The sequence below is a fragment of the Dendrobium catenatum genome, unplaced genomic scaffold, assembly GCF_001605985.2.
Source record: "Dendrobium catenatum unplaced genomic scaffold, ASM160598v2 fragScaff_scaffold_1024, whole genome shotgun sequence".
In the NCBI taxonomy this organism is placed as follows: domain Eukaryota; kingdom Viridiplantae; phylum Streptophyta; class Magnoliopsida; order Asparagales; family Orchidaceae; genus Dendrobium; species Dendrobium catenatum.
In genome coordinates, this window is record NW_021319486.1 from 2,624,548 (window position 1) to 2,642,197 (window position 17,650).

Consider the following 17,650-nt stretch of genomic DNA (forward strand, 5'->3'; position numbering starts at 1 on the left):
TGCACATAAATGTGCCATAAAATTGAAAAAGATGCACAAAAATGTGCCATAAAATTAAAAAAGATACGTTAAGCGCCACATGTGGTAGTTCTATCCGAACTCTTTTAATCTCTTAATTCAAATTGATCTTATGTTCATTTATAATTGACATTAAAATCTGAAGTATAAAATTTTTTATTCATCCTTAGTGCAATGATTTTCTTTATCTTAATGTTTAAATTGACTCATGTCTTTGATAAATTCTTTTCATTATCTATGTTATATCACTTCTTCAATTATATGAAATTCTATGATTTTTCTAATGTTTTTAATTTTATTTGCATACCACTTTCAAGATTAAATTATCAAATGAATTTCATACTTATGCTTACATTTCGAAACCTTTTTTCTCTTTTTGCTGTTGTTAAAAACGGGGATAAATTGTTTGTTTGTTATGTTTGACATTATTGTAGTTGTATGTTTCTTGTTTTGTATAAAATTTTTTGAAAAATAAAAATTTTGAATAAATTTAGGCCTCCTTATTTTTCATGTATTCATCAATTCAGAGGAGTTTAGGAGATTCTTAGAATTTGACATCCTACAAATAATAATTATTTTGCCATCATCAAAAAGGGGGAGATTGTTAAGAGAGTTGCTATTTGCATGTTTTACATTCTTGCAACTTATATTATTTTGATGATTTCAAATATTATTGTTTTATGTATATATATCTCCTAACACTTTTTGGAAGATTTGTTTTTGCTCTAGTGTGTACTAACATTTCAGGAAAATCAACTCCAAGCTATGAAGACTTCAAATCAAATTTAGCAAATATTCATTTGTAAATTATAAGTTTTGAATTGAGAGGGAGTGATTGTAATTGAGTGAAAAATCGCAACACACACACTTGGGGGAACAATTTTTGTGAACTGATCATACAGGACGATCATGTCAATTAAGCCCTCGGAAGAGCAATGGATCGAACAGGCAGGGAGAAAATTTTTCTAAGTCCTAATCGTCTAGGATGAATTTAATATTCGTCCCGGGACAAATGTCTCAGGATTCTCACTTTGCACTGTTCGTCCAGACGAAATGCATGGTTCATCTCTAGACGAAACTCTCTATATAAAATCATACAGGACGAAATTAACCTTCATCTCGAGACGAAACTCTCTGTATACAATCATCCAGGATGAAACTTGTTCGTCCCAGGACGAACTGAACCGACTTACCTCAGTTGGTTACGTCCTGCAAGGATTTGGGAACCGACCTATGCAATAACCGTTTCGTACTGGACGAACCTAGTTCGTACGGGACGATAAGCGTGTACGAACATAGTTCATACCAATATACATCAGGATAGTTTCCGACACTTTAAGTAAAAACATCCGGGACGATCCACGATCGTACGGGATGATCCATTTCGTGATAACTTGAAAATTTTGCAGTTTTTGACGGTTTTTTCTTGTCTCTCCTATATAATGTCCAATTTTTACTGCCACCAAATCTTTTTGCTCATTGATCTTCGTGCTTATTAGAAGAATAGTAAAGGAGAGAGTGTGAGAGAGCATTCAAAGGAGGATTCCTACAACTGGAGCGTGAATTCTTCGCTTGATGTTCAAAGGTAAGATTTCCTACTTGTGATTTGAGATTACTTCACTCTTTTTTTTCTTCCTTCTAAATTTTTTGTGAGGAGATTTGTCAAGGAGATCGGGTTCTCTGCCCACACTAGGAGAGTGTGAAAGGATGAAGGGTTCTCTGCCCACACTAGGAGAGTGTGAAAGGACAGACGGTTCTCTGCCAACACTAGGGATAGTGTAAAAGGACGACGATTCTCTGTCGCACCGAGTAGTGGTGGAAAGAGTGTTTGTAAAGGCTTCTCCGCCTTGCTGTGGGTGCAAAAGGAGAGACACTATTGGTATTAGTGCAATACTCAGAGGGTGCCTCTGGGAGTGGATGTAGGTCTGGTTTAGACCGAACCACTATAAATCTTGTGTCGTTTATTTTTACTACTTTTTATTTTCTGCATTTTTTTGTTTAAAAAGTTGTGGCCCCCCCCCCCCTCTTGGTAGCATTGGGACATTAACTTATGTTTAACAACCTATTCACTAGAGTTAACAGTGATAAGAGCATCTTGGTTTTAAATTTGTAAAAAAGTGGAAGGCAGGTCTCCAACTAGTAGTTGTTCACAAATACTCAATCCAACTTGATATGAATTATATTATCCACTTTCAAATTATACCAAGAAAAATAAAGACCAATAGAGGCAATGCCTTGAGCACTAATATTGAAATAAGGTTATCAAATTCTCAAAGCTTGTTATTATGTATAATATTCTTATTAGAATATTCATGGCTAAATCTGTAATAGTTGAAATCTCCAACAATGGTCCATGGCATAGAAATAATCCCAATAGTGTTCATGATTTGCTACAAAAGCAAGCCTCTCTCCTTGTAAGAATTAGAAGCATAACCACGGTTAGCTGACATGAGAGCTTAAAACCCATATGAAGGGCACCATAAATAAGCTAATTTGTATTGAAAGAGGGGATGAAGGAAACATTAGATGAATTCCAGTCAAGACATATTTTTGTAGAAGAGGATTGAGTGAAATTATTAAAATTTCCTTCATTTTGAAAAACATTGTGATAGGAAGAGAACCATGGATTATGATTAGCATAATAGTGGATCTTAACTTACAAAACGCATAACATATCAATGGAGTAGCCTACGAGAGATAATCACCATTCCTTAGATTTCTTAAAGATTTCTTTGTTAGAGAATTGTATAACATTGTGTTCAAGTGGGATAAAGGTCAAAGGAAAGTCCTTTGACACTAGTTTTTAAGTTGAGAACAAGTGTTTCTAGTTGGGAGATATATGGGTTTTAGAGGAGGATGCTAGTAAGAGGTGGAAAATCCATGGGAGAGGAGGTATTCATGAGCTCAATAATGGAAGAGAGAAAAGGGAATTCCCCCTCCCTTTCTCATGGTGGGAGGCTAGAAGGCAGAAAGATATCGAGGTGGTGGGGAGCTAAGGTTTGCTCAAAACCTTGGTAGAGCAATAGTTCTGAAGTTTATCAGACAATATTTATTTTCATGCTATTTAAAAATAATAATATTTTGAGGATATTTATATTATCAATTCTCCTAAATTGTCCATGGATGATTCCCGCCACTCAAATATCACAATATTCTCTCAAACACAGTTACTTTTCATGAGAAATTATTACGTGTGAAATTTGGATGCAACTTATATCCCGACTCAAATTAAAACATATCATGTCTTCCATACATAATCTGTGTGCAATCTTCTACATACAGTATATGTATAATATACCGGCTATATAAAAATGATATGATGCTTTTTCGTTGGAGTTGGAAAATTCAGCCGGACTCTTCATATAATAATTTCACCCTTTTCGCGTAGTGCAGCGAGTAAGGCGTACCCCATACGGGAACGGCCAACCAAGTCGGCTTCCACAGTAAAAGTACAGGAACGGGTCTTCTCTCCATCTAATTTAATCACGCTAGCCTATTTAACACCATCCCAAATTCGTCCTCCCGTTAACCCAATCATTCAATCTCTCGACGGCGCTCCATACCAATACATCCATCTATATCTCGGTGGTGATGCGTGCAACAGCGGGGGACAGTACCAGCTCGCCGTCGGCGACGACCTCCATGTCCTTCCGCGGCTTCTCCGCCATGAGCCTCCGCCGCCATCAAGTTGCCTCCCTGGAACCCTCTAGCGAGGAGGAGCTCCATCTCCTCGATCTCCTCCATACCCGTCTCACCGATTCCCTCCAATCCCTCCTCCCCTCCCCCGATTCCAAAACGCCCTCACTTTCCCTCACCCTCTCTCTCGCCTTCCTCCACAAACTCCTCGATGCCCTCCTTGCATGCGAATCGGACTTTAAATCTCTTCTCCTCCTCATCCTCTCCCGAAACCCTAGCCTTATCTCCCGCCCCCCTCTGGACCGCGCCATCTCCGATTTCCTTGACCGAGCCGTGAAATCCCTCGACCTCTGCAACGCTGTCTCCCTCTCACTCCACTCCCTCCGCCACTGGAGTCGCCATGCCGACATCGCTGCATCCGCTCTCCACCGTCCGGGTCCCCCCTTTACCCCCCCACAAATCAACCGCGCCCGAAGAGCCCTCTCGAAGCTCCTCCTCTCGACCAGCACCGGCCTGAGCGCTTCTTCCTCATCGTGCCGTCGGATGTGCCGAATCTGCTCCGCAAAGAAACACCTCCAGGCGGTGGCGGCTGGCCTCAGTACCCCGCGAAGTGGCGAATCAGGCAGTTCTTCCGTGCTCGCGCTCGCGGTTCACACCATAAGCACTCTACTTCACTTCTCCATGTGGATGATGGTAGCTTCGTTTCCCTGTGGCAGCGGGGAGGTTCAGCCACCACCGCCGATTCCAACTGCGACAAGACATATGCCCTGGGCTTTGGCTTTGTCTCGCCTGCATGAGAAAATTGGGGAGGACATGAGGAGGGAGAGAAAAGTGGGTGGCTTACTAGTTTCGGCAGGGATGCTAGAGGAGACTCTGGCGTTGGAGAGAATTAGCAGGGAGTTGTTGAAGCTGGCGAGCAATGGAGAGGAATTGGAAGCGGCTGCCGCTGAGCTGGCCATTTCAAGCGGAAAGCTTGATGAAGGATTGGGGCCTTTTGAAAGGAAGGTGAGGGAGGTTTTCCATAGATTGGTAAGGTGCAGGGAGGAGGTGATCCGTTGTTTGGGCGACAGCACCAGCTCCTCTCTTTCTTCAGTTGATCATGTGTAACGAAAACTGCGTTTAAGGTTTTTGATTAAGGTTCAAGTATTTGTTTGAAACAGAACTTGCTTATTATCTTAGTGTTTAATTCACTACGAGGTTTTTGAACCTTTCATTGTAAATCTTTCTAGATCGCTTGTGCGTCATTGAGAGAAGAATTATGTTGAAATTTTTTGATTTTGTAGTATGTCTTAACTGCTTATTTCCAATGATGTTTATTAGTGAAGAGTAATAACAGAAGAGTGAAGTGCTGCTTGAGATTTTTTACTGTAGAAGATTCATCTCATTGATAAACAGTAGATGAAGTGTTACATTTTTTTTTAATAGATGAAGAGTTACATGTTTATACAGAAAGTAGAAGATAGATGTAACTGGTTAGACGTATGCAGCTGATCTAAATGGCAGGACCGTTGGAAGAAGGCGGAGTTCACTGCGCTTGGAGGCGGCTGGAGCAGATGGTCTGCGAAAGGGGATCATAAAGGAGAACGTTCTATTCAGGTGCTCTAATAGCCCCCCTCAAATTCAGCATCCCGTTCCTGGATGGTTAATTTGGCTCTCAGTTACTGGAAGTGAAGCGGAGGAAGCGATTTCGGCAAGATGTTGGTCGTCTGATCTAGAGAGTTGATATGTAGAATGTTGATAGCCTTCGAGTGAATATGATCACTGATGAAGTGATAGTCAAACTCAATGTGTTTGGTTCTCGCATGGAAGACATGATTGTGGGCTAAGGCAATCGCCGAGGTGTGTTGTCACAGTCAATGGGAGTCGGATGGAGCTGGGCAACCCGAAACTCTTGTAGAAGTCGGCAAAGCCAGATAACATCAGAGGTGGCTGCTGAGAGAGCGTTGTATTCTATCTTGGTTCAGGATTTGGCTATTGTTAGTTGCTTCTTGACTTGCCAGGAGATTACATTTGGTCCGAGAAAGGAACAAATGCATGTAATGGACTTGCGATCTGACTTGTCGGCTGCCTAATTACCATCGCCGTAGGTGTGAAGCTGTAGATCACCCAATCTGAAGGGTAGGCTGAAGGTTTGTGTGCCTTGTATGTATCTTAGAAGTCGTTTGAGAGATCGAAAATTCTGATTGGAGGGATTGTGCATGGATTGACAGATGTTGCTGGTGGCGAATGCTATGTCGGGCCTTGTAATTGTGAGATACATAAGCACATCGGCTAGTTTCCTATAGAAGGAAGGGTTGGAGAAGAGCTGATTTGTATCTGGGCTGCGATAAAACTTGAGAGCCATTGGAGTGGATGCCAGTTTACAGCTTGTGAAGCCTGCTAGTTTGAATAGCTTGTGAGTGTACGATGCTTGATGAAGTACAAGTCCACATTTGGTCTTTTGGACTTGAATGCTAAGGAATGTGGAGATCAAGCCATGGGCTTTGAGAGAAAATTCATTTTGCAGTTTAACAAGGAGCTGATGCATGGTGTTGTTGTCATTGCCTGTTAGGAGCAAGTCATCCACGTAGATGAGGAAGTATAGTCGAATGCCATTATTGTGATTGATCAATAGAGATGTGTCGGATTTGCTGAAATGTAAATCCAATGGCTTTGAGTGATGACATCAGTTTGGTGAACCATTGATGTGGAGCTTATTTGAGCCCGTAAGTGGATTTATGTAGTGTGCAAACATAATTTGAAAATTGTGAATCTATGAAACCTTTGGGTTGGTGCTTGTATACTTTGTCAGGTAGATCCCCATGGAGGAAGGCATTCAAGATATTAAATTGTTGCACTGGCCAATTGTTGTTGAGAGCTATGAGAAGAAGAATGTGAATAGTTGGTATATTTGCGATCAGACTAAAGGTTTCTTTGTAGTTAATGTCATATTCTTGAACGAACCCTTTAGCAACCAAGCGAGCTTTGTAAGTGGCAACCTATCCATCGGAGTTGAGCTTGGTTTTGAAAGTCCACCTGCAGCCTAAAATGGGAGTGTTGGGAGGTGGCAGAGTGAAGGTCCAGGTGGCTTGTTTTTGAAGAGCAGGGAATTCGTTCAACATGGTTGTGCACCAATGAAGAAATTGGACAATTTTCTTATAGGTGGTGGGAGTTGTGTTGGAGGTTGGAGTGATGGACAAGTCAAATACGACTTTGGGTTTGAGATGACCTGTCTTTAGACGAGTCTGCATTGGGTGAATTGGAGGTGGTAGAGAGACGTGAGACGGTGTGGGAAGGATGGGGAGGAGGGAGTTGAATTATTGGAATTAATGGATGAAGACTGTGTGGGTGATGGTAAAGTAATATTGGTGGTATTTAGAGTGGAGGGAGGAGTAGTTGGGGATATGGTGGATGTTGGAATGAGCATCAGAGGTGAAGAATGGATTTTGGGTGGAGGGAGAGTGACTGATGGTGTTGAGGTAGAGTAGGGAAACAGTTGTTCATAAAAGACTACATGGTGAGAGATGTGAATGTTTTTGGAATGAAGATTATAACAACGATAGTCTTTATGTGAAGGGGAATAGCCGAGAAAGATGCATTCTTGAGATCAAGGTTGAAGTTTATTGGTGGTAAGAGGTTGAAGCCATGGGAAATAGAGACAATCGAATGTTTAAGAAGTTCATAGGTGGGTAAGGTGCCATGAAGAAGATTGTATGTAATTTGAAGGTGGTAGGCTTTGGTGGGAAGGCGATTTATGAGATGGTTAGCCATAAGGAGTGCCTTGGCCCATAAGGTGGGTGGAAGATTAGCTGTATGAAGTAGAGCTCTAATGATGTCTAATCGGTGCCAATGTTTGCATTCAGGTTTTCTTTTTTGTATAGGGGTGTATGGACAGCTGCGTTGATGCATAATGCCATGTTGAAGAAGATAGTTGGTGAAGTTATTGCTAGTGAATTAATCGCCACCGTCGGAGTGAAGATAAATCCAGCAGAAACGAGAATAAACATTTATAAATGTAACATAATAATGATATACAATTTAAGAAATGATATATGGCCCCCAAACATCAGTGTGAATGAGGGAGAAGGGAGTGGTAACATTTGTAGATTCTAGTTGAAATGGTAGTTTGTGGCTATTGGCCACATTACAAGACTGACGTAACATATAACTAGGAGAAGTACATATATATGGAACTAATTTAGCTAAGGTTTCCATGACTTGATGGTGAGGATGATCGAGGAGGCTGTGCCAGAGAGAGCTTGTCGCAGTTGTGGTGGAATGTGGGGCAGTAAGAGAGATACGTTAGTTGGCGATGGAGATGGAATATAGCCCATCATGAGTTCAACCATGGAGAAGGATTTGATTGTCCGCAAGATCCTGGATGAGAAATCCGTTAGCATCAAAGGAAATAGAACAGTTATTGTCCTGGGTGAGTTAATGAACGGAGAGCAAGTTGTGAGATAAAGATGGAACATGGAGTAGATTTTGAAGAAAAAGCTTACGAGGCGTGTTCGGAAGGGGTAGAATTCCTTGAACTTGATGCTGGATTGGTAGAGAACTCCCATTTGCGATGGAAACAGAGTCTATCCTAGCAGATGTAATGGGCTAGTGAAAATATTTTGAGTTCGAGGTAAGATGGCTTGAGGCTCCTGAGTCCAGAGTCCATTTAGTTGTAGTGTGGCTTTGTGTTTGGGAGAAAAGGGCTCGAGAAGGACCCTATAAGGAGTAGTAGTTCATATTACACCCGTGCTAATAGTTGAGAACTATATGATCAGTCTTGCCGTAGATTTCGCAAACTGGGAGAGCGTTTTCCAAATAGGATTGAGGATGGTTGTTGTTGGATTGCGGTATGGAAGAGAAGGTGCATCCACGAATATTGGCCCTGTTCCGATTGTATCTCCCTCTTCTTGAATAGAAAGCCATATTTTAGTAGCTAGAGGCAATGTTTAAAATTGTGCAATTGGGTATTGAGGCGTTTTTTGTTCATGAGGCGAGGCATAAGCCTCAAGGCGTTTTGAGACGTAAGCTTAAAAAAAAAAGCGTAATTTGATAATAAATGTTAAAAGTGAGTTTTTATATAATACCTAAATAATATGTTAAATAATGACATATTAACTTCCTATTGAATTATGAATTAACAAATTGATATACATATGAAACAAAAAATTGCACAAGATCACAAGTGACAAATAATAAATTGCGTGAAGTTGAATTAAAATACAAATATTATAAAAGTAAAATAATATTAAATATAGAAATTGCATAAGTATTATATAACATCAAATTCAACTCCTATTTTTCTTTTTTCTCAATTCTCTACTCATTGACATTTAATTCTTAATGAAAGTTGAAATAGTTGGCAAAAACTTAGGAATTATTTGCACTGTCATTATTGAGGTGGTCTTTATCTGAGTTGTTGCATAATAAATTGCATGATTTATGTTAGTTTTAATAAAAAAAAAGTATAATAAAAGGGTGAGGCGTAAGCCTCACGCTAGCGAGGCGAGGCATGCCTCAAGGCGGGCCTTAGCCAAGTTAAGGCGCAAGCCTTATAAAAAAGTGAAAGGCGTAAGCCTTACGCCTTAAGGCGATTTTCAATAGAATTGTGCTGCGGAGGGCCTCAAGGCGAGCCTCCTATTGCGCAATTTTAAACAATGGCTTGAGGAATGTCTCATTGAAGCTCGTTGTTGACATGAATCTCTTTGCTACAGAGAAGCAAATATAAAGTGTATAGGCTGATGGGTAGCTGTGTTGTGTGGATTGATGTCTTGAAAGAGTTGTAATCGGATGACAGACCATTGAGAATGTACAATATTATATCCTTTGTGTCGACTTACAACCTTGCTGAAATAATGTTGTCAACCAGCTGTTTTATGTGAGAGAGGTATAGTGTCATTGTTGAATCATACATCTAAATGCTATGCAGTTTGTTTTTGAGTTGTATGACTCTCGACCTATTGGTCGGTTGCTGACGGCTGGCCAGGGTGTTCCAAATCTCTGCGGAGGTTGAGAGATGGAGGACATAAGGAAGAACTAAAGGTGAAATCGTTGAGAGAAGAGTGGCTACCAGGTTCTGATAAACTAGAAGCCAGAGTTTTAGTTTAGGATCTGTAGGTCCACTGGGACGAGTCAGTCTTCCGATGAGGTAGCCGTCAAACCTGTTTGCAGCAAAGAGCTTATTCACTTGCAAGCTCCAAATGGCATAGTTCTCATTGGTAAGTTGGAGGTTGACAATAAGTTTCATATTCATCATTAGGGACTTTAACACAGCCGGAATGGTGAAGTGCGCCATTGACGCCAATAGAGAGGATGTCAGAGGTGTTGCAGGCGATGCAGAGCCTAGTTGAGCCATTGAGAGAGGAGGCGGTGGAGCTCAAGGCTTGGATACCATGAAGAGTAATAAGAGAAAGAGTGAAGAGTTGCTTGAGAAGTTTTACTGTAGAAGATTCATCTCATTGATAAACAGTAGATGAAGAGTTACATGTTTATATAGAAATTAGAAGATAGATGTAACTTGTTAGACGCGTATGCAGCTGATCCAATGGCAGGACCGTTGGTGACTGCGCGTGGAGGCGGCTGGAGCAGATGGTCTGTGAAAAGGGACTACAGAGGAGATCATTCTATTCAGGTTCTCTAACAATTCGTAAAGCTCAGGAGGATCATTTGTAATGGTATAACAAAATATTGCTTTAGTGTATCAATTGTTTTACTAGTATAGCATCAAATTATTTTTAAAGTTAATGTATATTATTCAATTTCAAAATTATTGGTAGTTCTACCTTATCTTCTTTTATTAATTTTTAGCTAGAATAATGTTCCTTACCTTCTTATAAGTGTTACAAAACTAAAAAGTGGCAGTATCTGTACGTTCAATTATCCAGAAAATGTTATATGTTAGAAAGGGATTGTAATAAGTTATTCGATTTATGTACTATGTTATTTTTAGTGATTTTTTTGGAAGATGTTAGTTGTAATATTATGTACTATGTTATTTTTAGTGATTTTTTTGGAAGATGTTAGTTTTTTTTTTTTTTTGTTAAAGAAGGAATGTGATAGAATTTATATCACTTTGTAGTTTTTTATTAGGTTTTTTTTTTCTTTTGTAATGCAATTTCCAATTAAAAAAATTATACAGAAAATGGACAGTGTTATAAAATTATAATTTTAAAAAAATTATAATGCTCAATACTTAACCACAATCTATAAATAAAAGGTTTTGAGGTGTGCTCCAATTAAATTCTTTTTCAATTAGTCTCTAAAGACTAACTTATCTGTATTCAAGCTTATTTTACTAAAATCTTAGAGCTTATTTTAAGATTCTTATTTTTTCTCTTTACTTTATTATTATTATTTCACTCAATATTTAAGTATATGGGTGTGGTTCATTGACAAATATGAATTCAACATCATAGAAGTTGGATAGGCATGGAGCATGCCAATAAGTAGAAGAGGAGAATTACATTGAGTAGAATAAGTAGTAGAGAATTTGATTGATTAGAATAGCTTCCAAGAATAGAAAAATCTATCAATATAGCAAATTAGTATTTGTGATTGTTTGTCAACTCTTTGAATTCAAAGAGTAGATGAGTCAAATGATTTAAGGAGCATTATTGAGGATTTAGATAACTACTACTAGAATTACTCTAGGGCTTTTTTTTGTTGTTGTTGTTGTTGTGAGGAGGAGATTTTTCATGAACCAAAGCATTGGCCTCTACATTTGTTGCTAAGGAAACTTACCACCCTAACAAATGAGGGCTCATATTCGACTCAGTGTCATGAAGAAATGGGGTTAAGAAGAAGTCATTGTTACTTATTAATGCCTCGTGGAGATTGCTATGGCCAATCCTCCAACAAAACTCAAAATCACTCAATTGGATTTGTTTGAAGAATGGTGTTGACCACATTTTTGAGTAAGATCAATTCCCCAAATTAAACATCCAATCCACACACACAAATAATTGAAACTACCTTCCAAACTTCAAATTCAATCTATCACTTCGCTTTGGCATAGTGATTAGATCATTGACCTCAAAATCCATCATTTAACAATCACCTTTGATTTCTATCCGATCATCTGATCAATCACTTGATAGTCACAAAATGATTGTCATTGATATGATCATCTCAAAATAAAAAATCCTCTCAATCATTGACCTCCATAATCAATTCACAATCTATTACAAAATAACACTTCAAATCCATTAGTTGACAGTCACTAGTTATTGTCTCATAATAATTTGTTCAATCATGGGCAATCACCAAATGATTGTTAATGATATGAGCATGAAAAATCTAGAACTTTTCCAAACCATTGATCAAATTAAACCCACACCAAATCCATTTAACAAATCCTATGAAAAATCCAAATCTCAAGATTAAATGCTCAAAACAAAACTCAAAACCCTTTAGTACATAACCTATTTTGGGACAATTTGCAATCATTTCAAAACTCAAACAAATAACTTCAAATTCATGATTAGTCAGTTGCATATTGGTTGGCCATGTCCTAAGGATAAATTATATCAGTTCTTAGGGTCAATTATATCAGTTTGAAGGCATCCCAAGTCCTCTAATCTATTAAACTCAAAGCATATTCCAAAACTGCAAAAATTTCAAATATTTATAGCATATGCCATTGAATATAATATATTATTGTTTTTGGGCTTGGAAGACTCCCCAAATCCATTGATCATGATCATTGCCATTAGAATGATGCATTGAATCAACATTGAACCCTTGGTAAACCATGGTTAACCATAAAACCCATAAAATACTAAAACCCCAAAATCTCTTGAAAATAGAATTTCTCTTAAACTTTAACATGGCTTAGTCAAACCAAACCTTGAAACCTCTTCCAACACATTTGAAATATTATTTCCAGTGCATTGAACCCAGTCCCAAATCATAGTTAATCGTAGTTGACCAAGTCAACATAGGTTAACTAAAAGACCCCCTTAAGCCTTTTAAATTACATTTCATATATGGAAATCACACTAAACCTTGGAACCACCTCCAACAATCTCAAAATACTTGGAATGGGTTAGATCCAATCCCAACTCCTGATCAACCCTAGTTTAGCAAGTCAATCTTAGTTAACAAAGGGGTTCCCCTTAAATGCTTAAAATTCCATTTCACACCAAATGACGTCTACATACATGAAACCATTTCCAATAAGTTCTAAATCACATTTGCAATGAATTGGACCATACAATTGCCCTTGGTCAAACATGGTTGACCAAAATGCATGAATACTTAAAAAATTCAAAACCAATGATTTTGACTAAATAAATGAATAAAACTCATTGAGATACTCCATGAGGTCACTATGAGTCTCCCGAAAATGTTATAGCTTATGGGCATACCTATTTTAGCCACATGGGTTGAACCAAGTGCACCCTATGGTATTTTCTTGAACCAAAACCCATGAAATTAAATTATATAAATGGTTGTAGTAGGTGCCCCTTGAACCCATACACATTACCAAATAAGCCAAACACATGGTTTGACCTGGGATAAATATTTAGGCTAACCCAAACCTTCCAAAACCAAAATTATCAGCTCCATTGATAACCCAGACTTGAAAGTTCATTAGGGATGTTAAGCCCTATAGAACTGGCCCAAGACTAACCAAGAAGGGGGGTGAATTGGTATTTTAAAAACTTTAAGAAAAGCTCAACAAATATCACAAACCAAAATACCACAAAATAAACAATGTGGAAATTTAAGTGTGGAATCAGTAAAAATAAGAACACAAAGGTTTATAGTGGTTCGGTCAACTCGACCTACGTCCACTCCCCGGAGGCGCCCTCCGAGTATTGCACTAAAATCGTGACTCTCCTTTAGCCCGCATAGCTAGGCGGAGAAGCCTTTACAAACACCTCTTTTTGCCACACCCGGCAAGGCAGAGAACCTTCCACCTTTTGCTTCCTCCTGAAGAAAGCAGAGAACCTCGATAACTTGCTAAAACGTACCTCTCCCAACCCTTCCAAGGACAAGAGACTCTAGGGTACAAGAAGTGGAATAATGCTTGGAGCAACCCCTTGTGAATCCCCTCACAAGATCCTCTCTCTCTCTCTCTCCTTTAGGTTTTCTCAGGTCAAGACATCAGCCAAGGAAGTTAAAAAACATTGAACTAAATCTCTTAAATAGAAGAGCTTCAAAGGAGCTCATTAATTACAAGTTGCCGACTTTATCGTCTAGGACGATATGGACATCATCCTGGCCGATTAGTATAAATCTCAGAAGATCGGCCAAAGTATCTCCCTGAAGATGATCTGGATGATTGAAAATTGGCTTGATCGTCCAGGATGATATCACGATCGTCTCGGACGTTCAGTTCCTATCAGAGGAGAATCGTCCTGAGCATCGCCTTGAATTCAAGCTGGCCGATATTCATCATCGAGGAGTAACTAAGGGTTTTTGAATAGATCGTCCTGGCTGATCCTGAGATTGTCCAGGGCGATATGATCGTATCAATCATCCTTAATTACTTCCTTGATTCTTAGATTAATTTAGGCATAATTATGTAATATCGTCCAGACCGATCTCACGATCGTCTGGCCAATTTCCAAAAATACAGAATACCTAAATTGATTATGTCGACAAATTCTTTCTGTATTAAGCCTATCATGCTGGCCGATACAAGTATCGTCCAGGTCGATCAGTTAATTACAGCTGCCTTAACAAGAAATCATGCTTCGAACTTCTGTTTTGAACTCGATCGTCTAGGCCGATAACACTATCGTCCTGGCCGATGTGAGTAAAAATAGAGATTTTAAATCTCTCAAGTGTGTGTTGGTTGGAAAAATTGTGTCACCACGCAGATTTTGATTTCTCCTATTTTGTAATCGAATACTACATTAAGAATAAAGTATAATCTCAAGAGACTAACACAATATTCTATACTGGATTCAATATCAAAATAGGGTTTTGAAAATTGATATTTCTATAATCAAACACAGTTCAAAGAATAATATATTATTTCGAAAAATAAATATGAAATTATTAAGAATGTGTTTAAAAATAGAAATAAGCTTTTTTGAAAAATTTATTCATTCTTTTATTTAGATATGACAAAAAGAGTATTATATTATCTTAAAAGACAAACATAACATTCTTTAAGACATCTGAAAACAAGAATGAGTTTTATAAAATTCACCATTTCAAAAATTAAATATAACAAGCAATAAATTATATTGTTTGAAAAGACAATAATAACATACTACGAGCATATTTAAGATTAGAAATGAAGTTTTTAAAGATATCTATATTCCCAAAGATTCTTCCCTTGTTTTATATGAATAAAATAAGATTTATTTTAGTCTGGGGTTCTCAAATCCCTATAGGAGCAAGCCCCTATAGTTAATTACATCTTAAGAGGGATACTCCTAAGAAAACTATTGATTAAAGCAGTGATTTCATACCCTTTTGACTAAAAGTAGAAGACAAGGAACAGAAGTAAGGATTTTCCAAGGAGAAAACTCAATATTGAACACTTATTAGTGAGTCAAAGGATGAAAAGTAGGAGGTATCAGATTCTGGAAAGTCCAAAGATGACCTCAGTCTACCCTATGTTGGGCTTTACATTTTAAGAAAAAATTTTATGTTTAAGTTGACATTTTATTAGAAATTTGGCATTATATTCCCGGAGGGTGAGGACTTAAGATCTAAAAAAGAATCTGCCTCAAAACCTAAATTTAATTTGGGTACTATAAAATAGTGACCCGAACCTAATTAATGAAGTGCAGATCTGGACTTATCCCGGCCTGGATTGGGGAGCCAGCTAAACACCTAGGCGCTTTAAAACCATGTGTCCAATCTCTTTTGAAAGATGGGTAGGGACGTTGCTTAAGTTTTAAGGAATTGAGGGCCGACATCTAAGACAGATCCTAATTGGCCCCTCAACTTATGTAGGGTGAAAAATGTCTAGAAATGCAATTAATATTTTAGACACTTTTTAATTTGTATATAATGCAATGCATGCTAATTGACTCGAATGCATAAAATGAATATGAAGCAGTTTTAAAATTAGGCTTAGAAATAGGTTTTTTCCTAGAGATTGCACAACTTCCCCTTGACAGAACTGCACCCTCATAAGTCAAGTGGTCTGCCAGAACCCACAAACGGGGAGGTGCCTAACAAGGAAGAGAAAGTATTAATATGCTTATGCTGACTCTCGGCGGTCCCAAGCTTACTTCTTGGATCGTTAGAGTTACTATGTGAGCCTAAAAATTTTATTTAGAATTTCAAATAGAAGAATTTTATCGTACCCTTACGAAAAAAGCACTCTGATTTGTATCCAGGCTAAAACAAAATGCGGCATACAAGATTCCTAAAAAAATCTACTGCACAAACATTATAAACAATCAAATTTAATAATCCAAATATATAATATCCAATATCCATATAATTACACCCAAAATTTGCAGAAAAGTAAAGTCGCCGGGCACCAGTGACAACAAACCCGGATTCTAATCCTAAGAATGACGCAAGTGATTTTTGAAATGAGATATATTCTTTCTTGTGTCTTCATTTCTTCGTCTTATTTTCATCCTTTCTTCTTCTATGAGCTTCTTGGATCCATCGGGCTTGAATATCCAAATGAAAAGAAACTCATCCCTAAAAGGGGTATTTTCTTTTCTATTTGAATATTAAAATCATCATAATTTGGCTTTCCAAATAAAAGAGAATAATCCTTTAAGGTATATTCTCTTTTCTTTGAATTTCAAATTAGATGTGATATCCCATTTTCAAAATCACTTTCACAATTTATAATACTTTCCAAACACATTTACATTTACATCACAGAAAGAAAAAGAAAATCTAGACCACCTGCAGGGTTATCCTAAACAGTTTATAATAAAAATCAACCCAAGAAGTTATATATTTATACTTAAATTAAATCAATTAGCCACACTTGGCCACACTCCTTTTTTTATTTGGGGGCTAAGCAGTTGAAGCACCTGTAGCATTTATATAATTATTAATTAATTAGCCCCCCTTTTACTGCCCTGCACGAGTGTGGCCACCAGCAGAAAATTCTGTGAACAACCAGATCGCCCCTAACCTATGGGTAATCTAATCGTCAACCAAATCACATCACAGAGTGCAGTAAAAGTAAGTAAATAAACACACCAACATTTTTACATCCAACATGCAATGAAAGCCGAGAAAGCCCGTCACAATGCAGTAAGAAAGTAAACACCGACCTAACCTAAAACTATAGTCGGTTGTTCTAGCAAACAAATCTAAGTGTGTGTAATAAGCTGTGAGGTTTTGACATGTACTAAGTCAATTATTAGCTAAAGTTTTCTAATTGATTAAATTTTAATTTGAAAATATTCACTAATCCTAAGGTGAGGTGTCACTAAATTTTCTATGTTATATGTTTCTATATTATAGTGTACATGCATCCTAAGTCTAGATTTTCTAATACTCGGTCCTTAATTATTGTCCTTAAGTGTCACTACTGTTATATGGGATGAAAAATTTTGTTATTACTAACCCTTAGGACATTCCGTGCGTATAAAGGGATTTAAGGATCTAAAATAAAACAAAAAGTAATCCTAATTAAATTGAAGTTACTACAGAGACCTAAAAGGGAAGGGTTCACGCAAACCACATCAAGTGGTCCCTAAAGGTTTTTTAAGTTTAGAATACTCACAATCACCAGGGCTACGACCCGGTGGTTCCGCCCATAGCACCTCTACCCAGTTGGATAGAGGCGACTGACGTCATTAGCTCCTTGTCCTTTTGTTCCCTCGATCGGTACCATTCATCGCAGTTCATGTCAATAAAGAAAAGGAAACAAGGATTAGAGCATGTTTAATAATAAATAATAAAATAATTGAACTTTACTGAAAATAAAGACGTACTTTTTTTTGGGCTTGAACACTGATTTGGTTGATCACCTTTTGCAACTTTTACTTTTAGAAGCATGCTTTATATATTTCCAACATTCACTTCCACTTTTCTAAACTTACACAATTTTCATAAAACAAACAATTTATCTCTCACA

The 17,650-nt window shown here is 37.8% G+C and overlaps 1 protein-coding gene across 1 annotated transcript; it reads left to right on the top strand.

Moving 5' to 3' along the window:
- The first annotated feature begins 3,419 nt into the window (after positions 1 to 3,419).
- On the top strand, positions 3,420 to 5,010 carry LOC110105092. Its single transcript, XM_020834459.2, has one exon. It carries the CDS (start codon positions 3,610 to 3,612, stop codon positions 4,759 to 4,761), a length of 1,152 nt encoding a protein of 383 aa, XP_020690118.1. The 5' UTR covers positions 3,420 to 3,609; the 3' UTR covers positions 4,762 to 5,010.
- Positions 5,011 to 17,650: the final 12,640 nt, after the last annotated feature.